At 40.4% G+C, this 16,403-nt stretch overlaps 1 protein-coding gene across 24 annotated transcripts in view; it reads left to right on the forward strand.

The window, feature by feature from the left end:
• The window catches only part of NCOA2 (nuclear receptor coactivator 2), a 267,580-nt gene that overhangs the window by 196,458 nt on the left and 54,719 nt on the right, over positions 1–16,403 (forward strand). For all 24 annotated transcript variants that reach the window (XM_070221446.1, XM_023648481.2, XM_070221452.1 and 21 more), the window contains 2 exons: positions 10,552–10,655; positions 14,607–14,784. In XM_070221446.1, the coding sequence (XP_070077547.1) occupies positions 10,552–10,655; positions 14,607–14,784 (282 nt within the window). The remainder of the gene's footprint in view (positions 1–10,551; positions 10,656–14,606; positions 14,785–16,403) is intronic.

Genomic DNA, 16,403 nt, shown 5'->3' on the forward strand with positions numbered 1-16,403 from the left:
AGTCACTTCTTTTGCTCCCTAAACATTCACAAAGAAATTACCTAGTTTTTGCTTGTCTTAGTAAATAACCTGCTGAGCTGATCTATAAAGAACCTCATTTTTAGCTACTAGAGATTCTCGCCTGCAAGAGATTTTGGTGGTCACAGATCTAAGATGTTCTGGAGACGAGCCCCCGTGTGCCCCCTGACCCTGGGAGCAGGGGCTGTGTGCCCTGCCCCTCTTGGGTCCCTGTCCATAGAGAGCTCTGGCCTTGGACACTGCACTCACCTTGCTGTCATTTCCTTTGTTTCCGTGAGTTCTGATTGCTTTGATCCTTGGATAGTGTGCCCTGCCCTCAACCCCATTTCCCCCTGCCCTCCAAGGTTGGCCAGAGCTGTGGTACCACATATATTTATGCAAAGTGGTCGCATTGTTATCGATGCCGTACTTTCTCTACCAGGATGATATGATTTAGCATAATTTAATGTCTTAGGTCTCTAAATTGGATGATTCTGTGTTCTATTATCTGCTTCTTGCATTAGGTGCTTTAAATCGGGAACACCTGCTTTAAAAAGCATGCTCATGAGGTCCTCCTCTGATTGCTCAAGCAAAGGCTACAAGTGAGAGAACTGGGAATAGGAGATGCTCGTAGGCAAAGTGAAACCGGGAACTTTGGCTTCCCCGTGGTATTGTTAGAATCACGGTGGGGGAAGGAGAAGAGGATCTGTACAGCTCGCTGTAGCAATCTCTTTAGGAGGCACAGGCATCAGGTCCTGCGTCTAAAGAAAAACTGGAAGGAAAAGATACCCAGATGGGAGACGACCGTGAGGCGAGCAGAGCTAGCAGGTCTGACAAGCAGAACATAAACCACATCAGAGAGCAAGATGCATGTCAGTGAAAGGGAAGTGGGGGCACAGAAGACTCCCGGGCATGGAAGAAGTGGCCCCACGGGACAAATGAAGGTCAGGTCCTGGGATGGTTTTCACTCTTTTCCGTGCCCTGGTTTCAGTGCCCTCTGAACTTCCCCTGCTAAGGTACAGCGGCGGCTTGAGACTGAAGCCCTGAGCATGCGGAAGTGAGGATTTGCGGCAGGGTCAACAGTGGGGAGCAGATGCACCAACCCTCCTTGCTTTTCTTCATGCCCCCCCATCCCTTTCTTCCCTGTGCTTTTGTTGGACATCTTTATGGTGGGAAATTTTATTAGTCACTGGGTGCACAAAATTGAATAAGAGAATCTTGCCAGCCTCTCCAGGGATTTCAGCCCGGTTTCCTCTGGCCTAATCCCACTTTCTAGATGGTTCTCCTGGCTCAAGCAGTGACTGTACTCTTAGAGGTCTCTCAGCCCACGATGTGGGAGGAACAAGAAACCTGACAAAGCTCTCTTTTAAACTGGGTCCCCAGGCGAATGGGTGATTCCTAGAACTCTTCTTGGGTTGGTTTATTTTCTTAAGAGGTAAGAGGGTTGGGAAAATCCCAGAGTCTGATAAAAACTCCCATGGTGTCCAAAATACCTTTTTTTTGTGAAGCAGGTTGTAACTTCCTGGATGATAATCTGGATTAATAAAGTTAGTCTATTTTTGTTTTTCTTCATCTCTCAGGTATAGAAAGAGCATTGGTGACTTTTCTTTCCCCCAAACGCCGTACCGTTGGCCTGGCCACCGCACGAACTATCCCAATGGTCTTAGCACATAGGGTCTGATTTTTTTTCTCATCCCTTTCCTACCTGATACTTAGACTCCTAAAATCCGAACTTACAATAAACTTCTGTTATTGTAAGTATACAGTAAAATTCTTCAGAACAGATCCCTCTAAAGAGGCATTTGTGCTTTTCAGATCGTGGCTACACTGAATTTCAGCTCCAGCTGTAAAACTGCTCAGTATTAAGACAGACATTATTGAGCACCCACCACGTGCCAGGCAGTGAGTAAGAAGACCTCTCTTGTAGCCAGGGAACCAACAATACAGTGAAAGGGACAGATAAGAAAACAGATCGGTCATTTCGCAACACTAGGGTGAGCGGGCTGTGTGATGGGATGGGCTTGGGCATTGCAGAAATGCAGAGGGAGGGGCTTACTTGACTGTAATCAGCTTCTGGAACAGTGATGGGGTCTTGAGAGAAAACGGGTGGAAGGCCATCTGTGCAAAGGGAACAGTCTGAGAAAATGCTTGAAATCTTGAGACAGTACGATGCATTTGGGGAAATAAATAATATTGCTGGGGTGTGAGGTTGGAAAATTGGGAGATGAGGTTTGCTATGCCAATAAATAGAATAATGGGGCTGGCCCGGTGGCCAAGTAGTTAAAATTCTGCATGCTCTGCTTCGGTGGCCCAAGTGTGGACCTATACCGCTCATCAGCCATGCCATGGAGGCGTCCCACATACAAAATAGAGGAGGACTGGCACAGACGTTAGCTCAGGGCAAATCTTCCTCGGGTGAAAAAAGAGGAAGATTGGCAGCAGGTGCTAGCTCAGAGCTAATCTTCCTCACCAAAAAAATTTTTTTTTAAATAAACCAAATAATGATTTAGGAGGTAAATATTTACACTACTTTGACCAAAGTCTTTTTAAGGATTTTAGAAACAACTTGTTATATAATTTCCATATTTTTTTAATGGAAATGTTATTTATCAGAAACTTTGGGTGCTCCTATTGTGTAATTCTGTTGACCTTGACTTGAGTTAACATGTATTTGGAAGCAATAACTCATTTTTATAGTTTAGTGTTTTGAGAGGCTGCCCTTAAGTATTCTGAATTAGTGCTGAATTAGAACTTCGCCTCACTTCTCATTTCTGTCACTCACTGGATTTTTTTTTTCCTTGCTGCCTTCATGTAGTCTTACTCTCACCTTTCAGTCTTCTAAACAAATTATGATTCCTCCATTTCCTTATTCAGGTAACCCCTAAAGCCCTGGCTAGCAGACCCAATGAATCAGAATTAACTCTAAATAAGCAGTTTTCGTTTTATTTTGCCTTTATCTTCCACTACTCCCTTGCTGGAGAAGATTCAAGTAGGCACACACCGTTATCACATTGGGGAATGAATGAATGCCGACTTAAGTTCAATGGCATGTCCTTGTTGCCTTGCAGTCGATTTACTTGCAGTACTTATGAAGCCATGTTTCAGGGTATTAAACAAGATTCTTTCATTCCCTCTGTGCTTTACTGTGTGTCTGATTGTTTTTTTTCCTTCTGTGATCTGTCTTTAAATTTAAGCTTCTACAGCATAGGCATTTAGATTATGTAAAAGAAAGAGATTGTGGACAAATTGGTATATACTCACACAGCTTACTACGAAGATTCTCCACCGTCTGTTTACCTGTCAATATGTTCAATATTGATAGGTAATATGTGAAGTCAGGTACTAAATAAAATTGTGTATTGGTGATAGCAAATTCAATTTAGAGTTTTTACGAACAAAAGCATTTTCTAGCCAGCTATACCCAGAATCTATTCTGATTACTGTCTTCTCTCTCGATAAGTGTAGTACATTAATTTTAAAAGTGGGGCCTGTGTGTTTCAAACTTGTGGCACGCTTATTGGTCCTCTAAGTAGTCTTACCTTACCATGGATGAAAATGAAACCAAGTGCGTTGCTTTCTCTGAAGCAGAGTGAGATGGTTTTGCTGGGTGGAGATGCGTTGAGATTGGTTAATTCTGCTGTTTCTTCATGCTGAAGAGAAACCATGATATGGTAACAAGCAGCTCAATGTCAGAAAGAGACGGAGGCAACTTGGGGCTGAGGTCCCTCCCACCGCTAAAGAAAGTGCAGCTGCGCGTTTTTAATACGCACGGCAGGAGATTTCAGCAGCTTGATGATATATAGTGCATTAATGTTGAAAAGATAAACACATTTGGAGAGCACAGGAAGGGCCTTGTGTTTTTATGTTAGCAGAATGCTTCCTAATGAATAAGAATGTGCTGCTGGTTTCACGGAGCCATATGGCAGCTTTTCTAATTTTAGTTGGGTGCAGATGCATAATTCTCTGATTTTACCTTCTAGAACCTTTGAGATGCTTCATAACTTTTCCTGTAATATTTAATCTATAGTGCTTGGCCCGAAACTGCCTGTCATTGTGTCAATGACTTCTTTGCTCTGCATGGGTCTCCCCACTGCTAGGTTTGACAGTCACTTCACCTGAAATCTCCCAGCTCTTAAATGCAAGAAAAGATGGGAATCGTAGATGTCTTCCCACTAGAGTCTTAAAATTTGTTGTGGAGGTTATTAGACTTGTGTTTGACGTCAGTCTACTGAAAAATTGATAGATTTCTGGGTGAGTGATTTTACTCATTTTGAAGCAGTGGAATTAATTATAAAACCTGCATAAAGTATCAGGTTCCATTTTAGTCAAAGATTCTAGTACTTTAAATAATACTGCTTCAGTGAAAGCAGCTATCCTCACGCTTGACCAAACATAAAAATAACTTTTAAACTCTTCCTTGGCTGAACGTGTCAGGGAGATAGATCTAAACACGGACCGTGCTCAAGTTTTTCTGTATGCGTGTGAATACTCTGTGGGTTATCTTTCGGTTGACATCTTTTTACAGTGAGTAATTGATATTTGTTTGAATTCTGACTTTTTAACAATAGACTAACTTCCACAAGTTTTCCACAGCCTCTTCAGATAATTAAAAAAAGAAGAAAAAGTGTATGAACCTCTTCCATAACGGCCGTGCCACCCCATCCCTCTCGTGGGCAGACATGAGCAGCATTTGGGTTTCTCAGTCATCAGTGTGCTTGCTGCCGCTGCTGCTAGAGTTAGGAATTATGTGGCTGTCCCCTGGGCCATGACTGCCATCCCTGTGAGGACAGAGGACTCCGTTCTGGTACTGATTTGTGCAAAGGCCTTTTGAGAGTATGTTCTCAGTGCAGTTGCCAAATAAACAAATAGGCAAGGCTTCCTAATGTTAGAAGATTCAATAAGTCACCAGAAATCAATAAATAATGTTTCAGAAGAACAGGTAAACTCTTTTTTTGAAAACACCACTTCATAATTTAAAAATAGCTAGTGGTACTTTTTAAAAGATAAATAAAATTTTTACTAGTCTCACAGTTTCTGATTTGTTGGTGTTCTCACCAGAAAACTTAAATTTTGCTTTAAATTTGTGCCTATAGATGGCAATGATAAAGAGCAATTTAATCCAGCTGCTTCAAAAAATGCCCATTTTTTCTTGTTTTTTTAAATCACTTGTATTTCTAGAGATCAGATGCTTCGTTTTTCACCCTTCCTTTTGTGTTCCAAAAGAAAACATGAATAATAATTACTTATAAAGAAAAGCATATGGGATATAATATTAATGATTTTCCCCCAGTTTGTGGTGTGACTCCTCTTAACACAGTCCCCGAAGAGATGGGGTTTTGTTCTTTGCTTTGAAACTGGAAATCTAATTAATTGGTATCGGATTTCTGGAGGGCCGGCAAATGGAGGAAGGAACTGGATGGAATGGCTCTCCCAGTAGACACCCAGGAGAGAAGGGACACTTGGGGAAAGATTATAGGGGCATCCTTGGACAGTCTCTCTAATCTGAGCTTTGCTGTGTCAAACTGTGCTATTAAAAAGAGCATAGCTATTTTATGATATTTTGTCTTTTAGGGAGTGAGGAAGAAAAGGGTAGAATTATTCTTTTCATTGTTACTGTCTTAGGTCATAATCTTTAAAAAGGATAACTTTAATGGTTAAAGTGCAGCAGAAAGAAATGGAAGGCTAGGTGTGGAGAAGAAATCTTTTTGTAGGCTTAACAATTAAATTTTATCATCTTTCTTTGATTTAACAGTTCCATCTGTAATAATAAGATTTTATAAGGGTTCAATTATAGGAAACTCTGGGCTGATCCTTCTACTCTTGAGTTTCCTCAAGGATATTTTTGTAACAGAATATATTTTTATAGTTAATGAATGCAAAATATAGAAAAGTAAATATAATTTGTGACCGCTGAGAAAATTGTCTAATTTAAAAATATTAGTGTGTTTTAGTATAGTAATCCTGTACTTACAGAAGTATAAATAATCTAAGGATTTAGGCTTATTTATATCTGCTACACAAACACAGCGTACTCATTTTTGAAATGCTCCATGAAGATGCCGGTATATGTCCAGTCAACACAGTATATCTCAAAGGAGGCCTTTGCTTCCTCATATTTAATTTAAAGGCTCAACTGAACATTGAACAAAGGTAGGAATTACTTAATGAAAAGTACCCAAATAGCATAAATTCATGGCCAGTTTAATTTAGATTCCCATTACCTTGGGAAAACCATATTTCTGGGTGTTTTCTATCAGTGCATATTATTGATTTGTTTCTTTTTGATATTGAGAAATAGTCAAAGCACAAATTTGATACAGAATTGAATAATAAATGACAAATTTTATGGAAAATGCACATCTCCAAAGTGAGAACAGGAGTGAAAGGCCCTAAATTCTTTGCCCTTTGTCTCTTATTTAATGACTCCATCCATAGTGAAAATTTCCCATTCTCTTAATACATATGATAGTATTGTGTTAGTGCTGCAACATTTTGAAAGTTTTCTTGCAAATAATAGACAGACTCAGAGTTTTCTTTCAAAGCATGTGTTCCACTAATATAATTTCAAATTGATCTTGTGAAAATTTTTGTTGTTTTCATTTTTAGTCAGGGATTCCTAGAATTGCAGTTTAGACAGACGTTTTGCCAATGTTCCTTAGCATTGGTTTCCAAAGGCCAGGCTGAGATTTCCAGGGACCAGACGCCACACCCTTTCCCAGCAGTTTCCTTGTTGGGCCTCGCTTTGCCATCCAAGTCAATTACAATGCATGTGAAATATTTTCAGCTCTGTCTAGCCATTTTTATCTCTTCTTTGAACTTAAAGTTAGTTCCTCGCAGTTTAGCCCTAAATTGTTCTCTTTTGGTTCGATTGTAATTGTTTTGCCCCCCCAGCTAAATGTAATCTCTCAGCTGACAAGGATTATTCACTCTGCTTGCACCTCAGGCTCAGCAAGATGCCCGAGACCCCTTCACGGACCCCACTGGACTGAGCCCATCGATGGCTCGAGCTGGCCACTCGTTCTCTCTGACTTCTTGTTAGCTACTTCTTTTCTCCTTTTAAAGATTTATCAGTTGAATATTATAAAGAGAAAAAAATGGCATGTTTTATTATTACAAATGCTTTTTCAGGATGTTATTATTTTTATTCAGGCTTTCCAGTAGAACCCATACACTGGTTTTATCAGATCTAAATCATCTCCTACTTTAAATTTTGGGCCCTCACCCTAAATTGTATCTGATCCATAGATTCCTGAAAAGAAAAGAAAATGCTGTGCAGAGATGATCCTCATTCTACATATTTTCTGATAAAAGTCCAAAATTCAGTGCCTGAGCGTGTTGCTAGAATGTTTAGAATAACCCGTCAGGAAAGGTTATCAGTGTTTAGGAAGCTGCGTGATTGGGTTTTCTAAGTTTGAGTTTTGAAAATTCCACAGAATATTAATGAATGAATTTAGGAAACTTTTGGATCCTGAGACATGATCAGATGATCAGATCCTCAAAATATAAATATCTCACAAGGTATATTGTCTTTAAAAGACTCAGAAATGGATTATCACAAACATTCTTATTTTGTATTTATTTTGCCCTAAAATGCGGCATTATTATAGACCCCACAGAAACCAGTAATTTATTACTACTATGATATCAGAATCTCACAACAAATAGCCTGATGTTGTACAGCGAACAGCAATAGGTACGGAGCTGCCCTTGTGATTAGCAGCTGTTGCTTCATATCTCACTGTCCCCCGGCATTAATCTAAATTAAGTCCATTCTTTAAAAAGAATAAAACCACCAGTTGTCACAGTGGACGGACAGGAGAACTTGGGACCCTGAGAGAACATGAGATGCCTAGAAACTTGCTGACTAAGGCAAGACAAGACGATTGCTATCTAAGACCAGTTCTCCTCGGGAAACCCTTTTCCCATGTTGGTCCTGCCCACCTATTCCACTCTTTCCCTGGCACCAGGAGGGCCGGTGGGCCTAAAGAGGAAAATCAGTTCCTTTTTCCACCCACCCTCCATTCTAGTTGCTCCTGTATTTCTGGGAATAAGTACCAGCAGTGGGACTAGTCTGTCAGTCAGCCTCCAAATATTGAGTGAAAACCTACTCTGAAATAGGGACACTGCTAGCCATTGAGGTTATGGACACAGGCACCCCCTCATGAAACTTACCTTCCGGTGGGGACAGTGTACTGTTTCCTGGACTGTGATTGTCTCTGCAGGAGGTGGGGAGGACAGGATACTCTCCTAGGAAGATGTGTCTGAATCTCATGCAAAGAAGACCTTGTGAATCTGCACGTTCTGACAGACCGTCTCAGGGAAGGTCTTCTCCTGTATCCATTCCAACTTGGGAATCAGTGCTGCTACAGAGATGTCACTGATGGGAGCATGATACTCCTGGGAATAGCTCGGAGGCAGAGGAAAGGCTGCAAATTACTTGTTCTGTGGGATGTTAATCCATTGTTCCTACCCACTGACTCCCACAATACCAAAGGCAAAAAATAAATAAGAAGGCAGTAGGACCACATAAATATATAATATCCATTATATGGGTTTTAAGATTTTAGTATTAATGAAACTCAGGGATCCTTAGGCCTGAAGCCTGCTGGGACCTTCACAAGACAGGGCTGTTAAACCAGCTGAAAATGTGACGAAGCAGCAGGTGATGGCACCGAACACGTCCTGCCCCTGGACTGGTGGGCAGGAAGATGAACAGAAACTGAAGAGAAATCCACAGCCTTACAGAGTGACCTGGCAAAGAAAAAAGAATAGTACACCCACATGCAATTATTTGGAGTATATTTGGTGCTGAAAAAGATTCTAGCAAAATGGGGATTGCGTGTGTGTGGTGGGGGGTGTCTGGAGAGCCTGAGATATTTCCTGCTTCAGTTAAGACTGGCTGAGGACTGGGGCTGAGACCAAGCCTGCAGAGGGGGCAACGTTAAGGGACCTCGCAGTCAAGAGCTGGGGAAGGCAGCGAGAAGAAAAATGAAGTGAGCACAAGAGATCCTCACAGTGTTGAGTTATAAGGGCTGCCAGACAGCAGTTCTCTTAATAGGTGGTCACAGCTATTTAGATCTAAGAAGGTGAACAGGAATGTAGAGAGCGATGGAAAAGCTGCTACAGCCTGCTTATGATAAGCTCTGCAAAGAAATTACTCCATCTGGAACTCAGGAAGGAAAACCTAGTAAACACAAATATGCTAGTAGGAAGTTACACTTGAAAGCTACTTTATAGTTTTGAGAGTGTGTTTTACATCTTGTCTCATTTACTCCTGTCACAGTCCATGATTTACAGAAGGCAAGTACTAAGGCCTTACAAAGTCAAAGTGACTTGCTGTGACTCATACTTCTGTTAAGTGGCTGAGCTTAGACTTGAACCACACAGGTCATCTTCCCTTTTCCTCAGATAAACATACATGTGGAAGCTCTCCGTCATGGAAATGGCAAGATTTGGAGGACCTGCATAATTCCTAATTATTCACCAGGTTCTCAGTTACAAATTAAGCTTAGGGATTTTCAAAATACTATGTAAAATCTTTTTTACAAAAAAGGAAGCAAAATTTACCAAGATCCCGAAAACAGGTTGATTCTGATTACTAAATTGATTTACGGTTTTCTTTATTTGCATTTAATTACCATGATAACATGCAGTGTAAACAAGGATATAATTTATTCAGGTAGACATAATTGGCACATTGTCTTTGTGTTGTTTTCTAGCAAGTTGTTGATATGTATCCAGTATGCTTTAGACTTTTTTTTGGTGTTCTTGAAATAACTAGTTTACATGTATATAGATAACTGTGCATCTGTTTCTTCTGTGAGATTTTTTTCATAATGGAATGTCTTCTCGGGCCTTGTGGGCCTGAAAGCTGCCTCTCACATTTAATCCAGCAGCACATATTATGTACCTCTGTACTAGATAAAAGTACTAGTACATTGAAATTCTCTGGGTGCCTGCTAGGGCACCTCTTCTCTCTGCCTTAAATTGTAAAGCATCTTCAACAAGACAGGGACCAGATCTTTCTGGTTATTTAAATGTGAATGTGACAAGAAGTGGACCAGTACAAGAGTCAAGGCGGGACTTAGAGAGTGTCACGTGGGAGCAGCTGTAGCAAATTAGGACTTGTGTTTATTCCTTCTTCAAATGTGTGCAAATGTGTCTCTGGTTATGCTACTGAATTCTGAATATCAGACCCTCATTATCCTAGTTTGGGGAATCTCTTGAGTAGAAACTAATTGTGCCAAAGTATATAGCAGCTTTGTAATCTAGAAAAAAATGCTTGTGAGGAACTAGCATGAAACCACTAAACTCATTTTATCAGCAGCCTGAGAGGGGATCTGAGCCACAGGTTCTGGCGGTGAAAAGTTAACGTTCTGGCTCCTGCTTCCAGCCGTTTCTCCTGTTCAGTAGCGGTGGGGGTGGACTCTGACTCTTTTACAGCCACATCTGATCCCATTAGAGATTTTGAAAATCATTACAATAAAAGTGTTTCCATGTCACTCTGCCCTTGAAATAGCACTGCCATTTAATCCACACTTGTGTTTGTTGCAGAGAAAGCAGCAGCGGCCAACATCGATGAAGTGCAGAAGTCAGACGTGTCATCTACAGGGCAGGGCGTCATCGACAAGGATGCGCTGGGGCCCATGATGCTCGAGGTACCACATCCTCGTTTGGGTTCTCTATTTCAGTGTTGTTGGTGTTTACATGATTACATTCGATGTTTAAGTGAATGTGATTTCAGGATAATCCACACTTAATTTTCACTCTTAAGGTTGAAGTCCTGCTGACCTCTTGAGCTTACTAATACTATCTCTTCTCTGGCTCCTGATACATACATTTCAAATTAACAATGTGGAAATAAATTAACTAGATTAGAATGTAAGTCCGCAGGCTTTAACTACCAGTTGAGCATTCATTTTGGAAAACCATGTTCATGAGTTCAGTTAAATTCTGTGATATAATATATTTTAGTTTGAAATGTTCCCCAAATTCTTAGATTTTATATATGCCATGTACATATGCCTATATAAACCTGTTAAAATTTGAGGACCAAAAGAAGGTTTATGCTTTATTTCTGCCACTTCAAACTAGTGTATTTATCTCATAAAATGAAAATGGAAGTAGTAGGCAGAACTTTTAAGATAAACATCACAGTGTAATGGTTGGTCTTAACTGCCTGTTCTTTATTAACCTTAGGAAGTTTTATGACCAGACTACTGTCTAGAATTTGTAAAGTCCAGCTTTCCTATTTTATTAACTGGTAAGATATTAAGTACCAAGTGCTTTGCTGTACCTATTCCAAAATTAAAATTCAAGATGTAGGCTACGGTAAGATGAGGGAAAAAATGTCAGTGAATATATAACAAGAAGCAGAGGGGCCCTGAGACATAAATTATGTCAGTTCTCAGGATAATTTACTGTGCTGATGATAAGATGAGATTGAAGATTACCGGCTGGCCAGAAGCTTTGCAGCGCTGTCATTGCGGCATCACGTAGCTGGCTGCGGCTGCCAGACATAGCTAAGAAATTAGGATTTTTAAAGCAAAGGAAACCAATAATCGCCCCTTTTTTTCAGTGAGTGCATAAGATAATTTTTATTTTCAGAAAATCTAATTCCATGAAAATCTACCATATAATTGGAAGGTTGGGGGGAACAGAAAGAATTTAAAGGTTGTCTGACCAGTCTTTGTATTTAGAAGTGACAAAATTCGTTCTGTGGGGCTGGACCCGATGGCCGGCCCATTCACTGACCCTGTGTTGTCCTTTGCTTATTTTTCTCGAATCGCTGCCTTGAAAACATCCAGCTACAATTTTCAGTGAAAAAGCGAAAACACACTTAACCTGATTTTCCAGAGTCAATAGGCAGTGGAAGGCCAGCATGCTACTTCTGCTTGGTTCTCTGAAGCAGATGAGAAAACTCTAACTAGGTGGACCATTTAGAATTAGATGAAAGAAAGTAGATAACTTCCTGTGGAAAAACCTTTGAATTATAAACAAAATCAACTTGAAAATTATGGTAATCTAGATTATTACAGTTAGAAATTCCCGTATGTCTGTGTTTATCCCTTGTGTCAGGAGGAAGTTAAAGCAGGGTGCAAACTCCTGAGAAGACTTTAGAGGCTTCTAGAAAAGAAGTGCTCAGAGTAACCACAAGGCTGTGTCTCAGGCCTTTGAGAGCAAGTTCATTAACCGTAGAAGTGAGATTGCTGGATGTTGTGGGCCTCATCTCATCAAATCAAACCAACATTTTTGCTGTTTCTAAACAGTCTTCTGAGAATTCAGTGCTTGGAGCAAGGACCCGTGTAGCAGGACTGTGGTTCTAAAGATGTTAGAGGCAGTGCTTGAATCGAGCGACTTTAGCTTTGAGTTTGAAGTCTTCCTCTCCGTTTACGTGTCGTCGTTTCAGCAGAGAAGGCTTGTTCTCATCGGGCTGTTCCCAGGCATAGATGCACACTCATGCTTACATCATAGCATAGTGGTTACTAGGCAACCAAACCAAATGTCAGCTTTTTTCATCAGAGCATATCATAGTGAGCTTTAAAAAAAACACAGTTTTGTAAGATGAAACAATTGCATCTTTTGGTTATATTATGCCACAAATCAGTCTTTTTACTATGGTACAAAGTGGTAGGAAGCTGCGTGCACTTTCAGAAGCGAGCTCTAGGTCATATGACTATGAAAATCCCTGTTGGATGTGTATCTAAGGCAATGTGTTTAAAAGGACCCTTGGTACCTAACTAATCAGCTGACGGACTTCCTGTCCCCCCTCACAGACACCCACATTTGTACACACACTGACACAAGGTGTCCAAGGGTTGGTGCCAACCTGTGATGGAGAACCTTTACATATAGTCCTGCTTTGCCTGCATATTGTTTATACCATTAGGAAAACTTGACAATATTTAAGAAGAGCTTAAAGCCAAGTCAGGTTTTTTTTTTTTTGAGCTTTTCATTAGTACCTTATGGTCAGTTCTAATTTGACAGAACTTAGTTTTGTGATGAAAATAGTATTAAAAATGAATATATTCAAAGAAAGCTCACAAAATAGGAGGCTGTTAAATAATAACTTAAGAAAAAAAACAAATTAGGGCAAAAGTAAACACTTTTGCCCCATTTATACACATAGTTATATCAGTATGTACATGTAACATCATTCATGTTAAAAATAGTAAGGGGGGGTGGCTGGCCCAGTGGCACAGTGGTTAAGTTTGCACATTCTGCTTTGGTGGCCCGGGGTTTGCCAGGTCGGATCCTGGGTGCAGACAAAGCACTGCTGATCAAGCCGTGCTGTGGCAGGCGTCCCACATATAAAGTAGAGGAAGATAGGCATGGATGTTAGCTCAGGGCCAGTCTTCCTCAGCAAAAAGAGGAGGATTGGTGGCAGATGTTAGCTCAGGGCCAGTCTTCCTCAAAACAAAAAAAAAAAAAAGTAAAGGGGCCCAGCCCCATGGCCTGGTGATTGAATTCAGTGCACTCTGCTTCAGCAGCCTGGATTCACGGGTTTGGATCTTGGGTGCAGACGTACACCACTCATCAGCCATGCTGTGGCAGCGACCCATCTATAAAATAGAAGAGGGCTGGCACAGATGTTAGCTCATGGAGACTCTTCCTCTGCAAAAAAAAAAAAAAAGTAGTAAATACATAATATGAAGAAACTGTGGCATAAACTGGGTAGACCAGGTGGCCCTGTTTCAAGGTATGCCTGATCAGTAACAAGGCTTTATTATCTTTATTCTTGAAATGATCCTAGATTCTTTGTCTCCTTCCCTAGTTGAGATTGGAATGACAACAGAGAATGAGGCTATGCACCCATTGCAGGAAAAATACCGTTATCTAGATGATTTGCCTACATCCTGACAATCTGGAGAACAAATCATACAGAAGGGCACAGTTAGTTCACTGTCCACTTCTCACTGTTATAAACCAAAACCTTGAGTCCCTTTTGGTCTCGGACAGTGCTGACTGCATCTAGCCTGAGGTCCCCTTGAAAGACTGGTTTGTCATGTCAGAGACACACTTCCCAGACCCTTTCCCCATATACACCAGATGGTATGGGGCTGATGCTCCTTTCAAGGTCTGAGATCATCTGCAATTCTTTTTGTTTAAACCCTGGCAGTTTTAAAGGAACTAAAATTTTCGAGGGGTTTTTCTTGGCCTTTATCCTTAAACTGAGGAAAAATTATCAATGACCCCTTCCTCCCGTTGTATTACATGAGAAACCGTACATCGAAATTACTTTGTGTTGGGTAGGTAACATAAAAGTTGTTCTTGGCCCTACGGGGTACATCAGTCTAATTTTGCAAATACAAATGGCCTGAACACTTTTGCTTGGCGATAATTATCTCCCGATAAGTTAACAAGAGGTAGTGTTTGTCATTTAGTTTGTGACAAGAAACCCTGATCTAGGCTCTCTCCTACTTACTAAGATGGAATAATGTCACCAAGAAAAATGTGTTAATTGTTTCTGAAAACTAGGAGAGGAGCAAGAGAGATCTTTTTTTTTCTCCACGTGTGAATTGTTTGCCTTAAAGGGGTCGTTGGCTTCTTAAACTGCACGTGAGTTAATGTTGTGTCCTTTCTGACATAATTTGTGCCTTTTCCCTTAGGCCCTTGATGGGTTCTTCTTTGTAGTGAACCTGGAAGGCAACGTTGTGTTTGTTTCAGAGAATGTGACACAGTACCTAAGGTATAACCAGGAAGAGCTGATGAACAAAAGTGTTTATAGCATCCTGCACGTTGGGGACCACAATGAATTTGTCAAAAACCTGCTGCCAAAGTCTATAGGTAAATGCTTGTCTGCTGGGTCTCCCCTTCCTCTCCTCCCCATACACACGTTGTCCTGGTTGGAGGGGGTAAAATAGAGCTTTATTATGTCAAGTGAGGATAAGAGTAACTGGGTGGTTGATCAGAAATGCTTGTGTTAAGTATTTGAGCTTAGAAGTCACGAAGAATAGGACATCTGCAGATATTAATCTTGAGTGAATGATCGTTTTGATCCTGTATTCTAAGTACATGAAAATAATTCAGATGGACAGCACTCATATGGCAACTGTTTTCATGGGGTTTGTTTTGTTATTGTTTTTTGAGAAGGTGCCAAATTGCCTCCCACGCTATCCAAAGCCCGCTGACCGTTGTGTCCATTTTCTCCACGACTGTCTAAGAAGTAGGAGGTCATGAGGAGTTTGAGATTCAACTTATTTTGAATCCTGCTTGTGAAAAGAGCGTGTATGTGGGTGTATACAACATTCTAAAAATAAAATGTTCAGGAACAAGTGGCGTGTAGAGGTTCAGATGCTATCAGCCTGGGAGCCCTAAGTGGGCTCTTTCAATTCCCAGACTCTTCAGTGGCTCCGCAGGTGTCGTCAGCAGATGCTGCCCCCTTCCCTGCTCTCCCTGCTTCGGGTTCCTGCATTCTTCCTCTTGTTTTGGAGACGCTGTCCAGAGTGCATTCGATTATTAGGGGCCATATTTTAAAGTGAGCGATTCACAGCATCGGCCCACCTTAGATGCTGCTCTGAAGTATTGCTCTTCCCACTTACTAAGTGGTTCTTTTTTTAATATTCTCACTTAAACTGATGATGCTAAGAACATCTTCACGGATAAAAAGAAGTGCATATTTTAGTACGGAATAAGGTCAAGTCCTGAGTTAGCGAGTACTTCTGTTCTTTTTCTTAAGACTATTTATATTAGCTGATCTTACTGTTACTGCAGTAAATAGGAAAAGGTTCCTCCAAACCCCATTATGGCTAGCTTTTCCTTGATGTGACAACCCTTTGTTCAAAGTGACTGCAACAGTAATACAAAATAGATGAGTACCATGTGAGCTCCTTTTATTACATTCTCTAGTAAATGAACAAGAAAATGGGATTTCTTATTTCAAGTCACTAATATTTTCAGATCTCTTCGGTAATTTTATGACTTTCTCAAAGGACCTATACTTAATAATTCACTATTATTAATTCTCTTGTCTAAAGAGCTCGTTGCCTTACTTTATATTGTACTTTTTTATACTTTCAAATTACTTATTAACCTGAGTTAATAAGAACTCTTTTTTCTTTGATTACTCTATGTAGTCTCCATTATGGAAAGAAGCTTTTAAGAATGCTGATGGAGAAATAAACTTCCCAAATGCCTGCATAGACATATAAAGCTAGCTATAGTTCCAAAACAGTTTCTTGCAATTAACTTAATGTGTCCTTTTTCTTTCTAGGGTTTGTTCCCTTTTTTATTCCTCGAAAGCCCACTGGCTGTGGGTTTAGCGTTGGGTTCACCATAACACCTAGCTGTCTTTTTAAGTGTGTTCTAACTAGTGACTTTTGGGAATAAATTTGCTTATCTTATAACTGGCCCTTTTTTTAATCCCCTCTTTCATTGTCCTACTGGTTCTAATATTTTTTAGATAA

This window comes from Equus caballus, chromosome 9, assembly GCF_041296265.1.
Source record: "Equus caballus isolate H_3958 breed thoroughbred chromosome 9, TB-T2T, whole genome shotgun sequence".
Classification (NCBI taxonomy): Eukaryota; Metazoa; Chordata; class Mammalia; order Perissodactyla; family Equidae; genus Equus; species Equus caballus.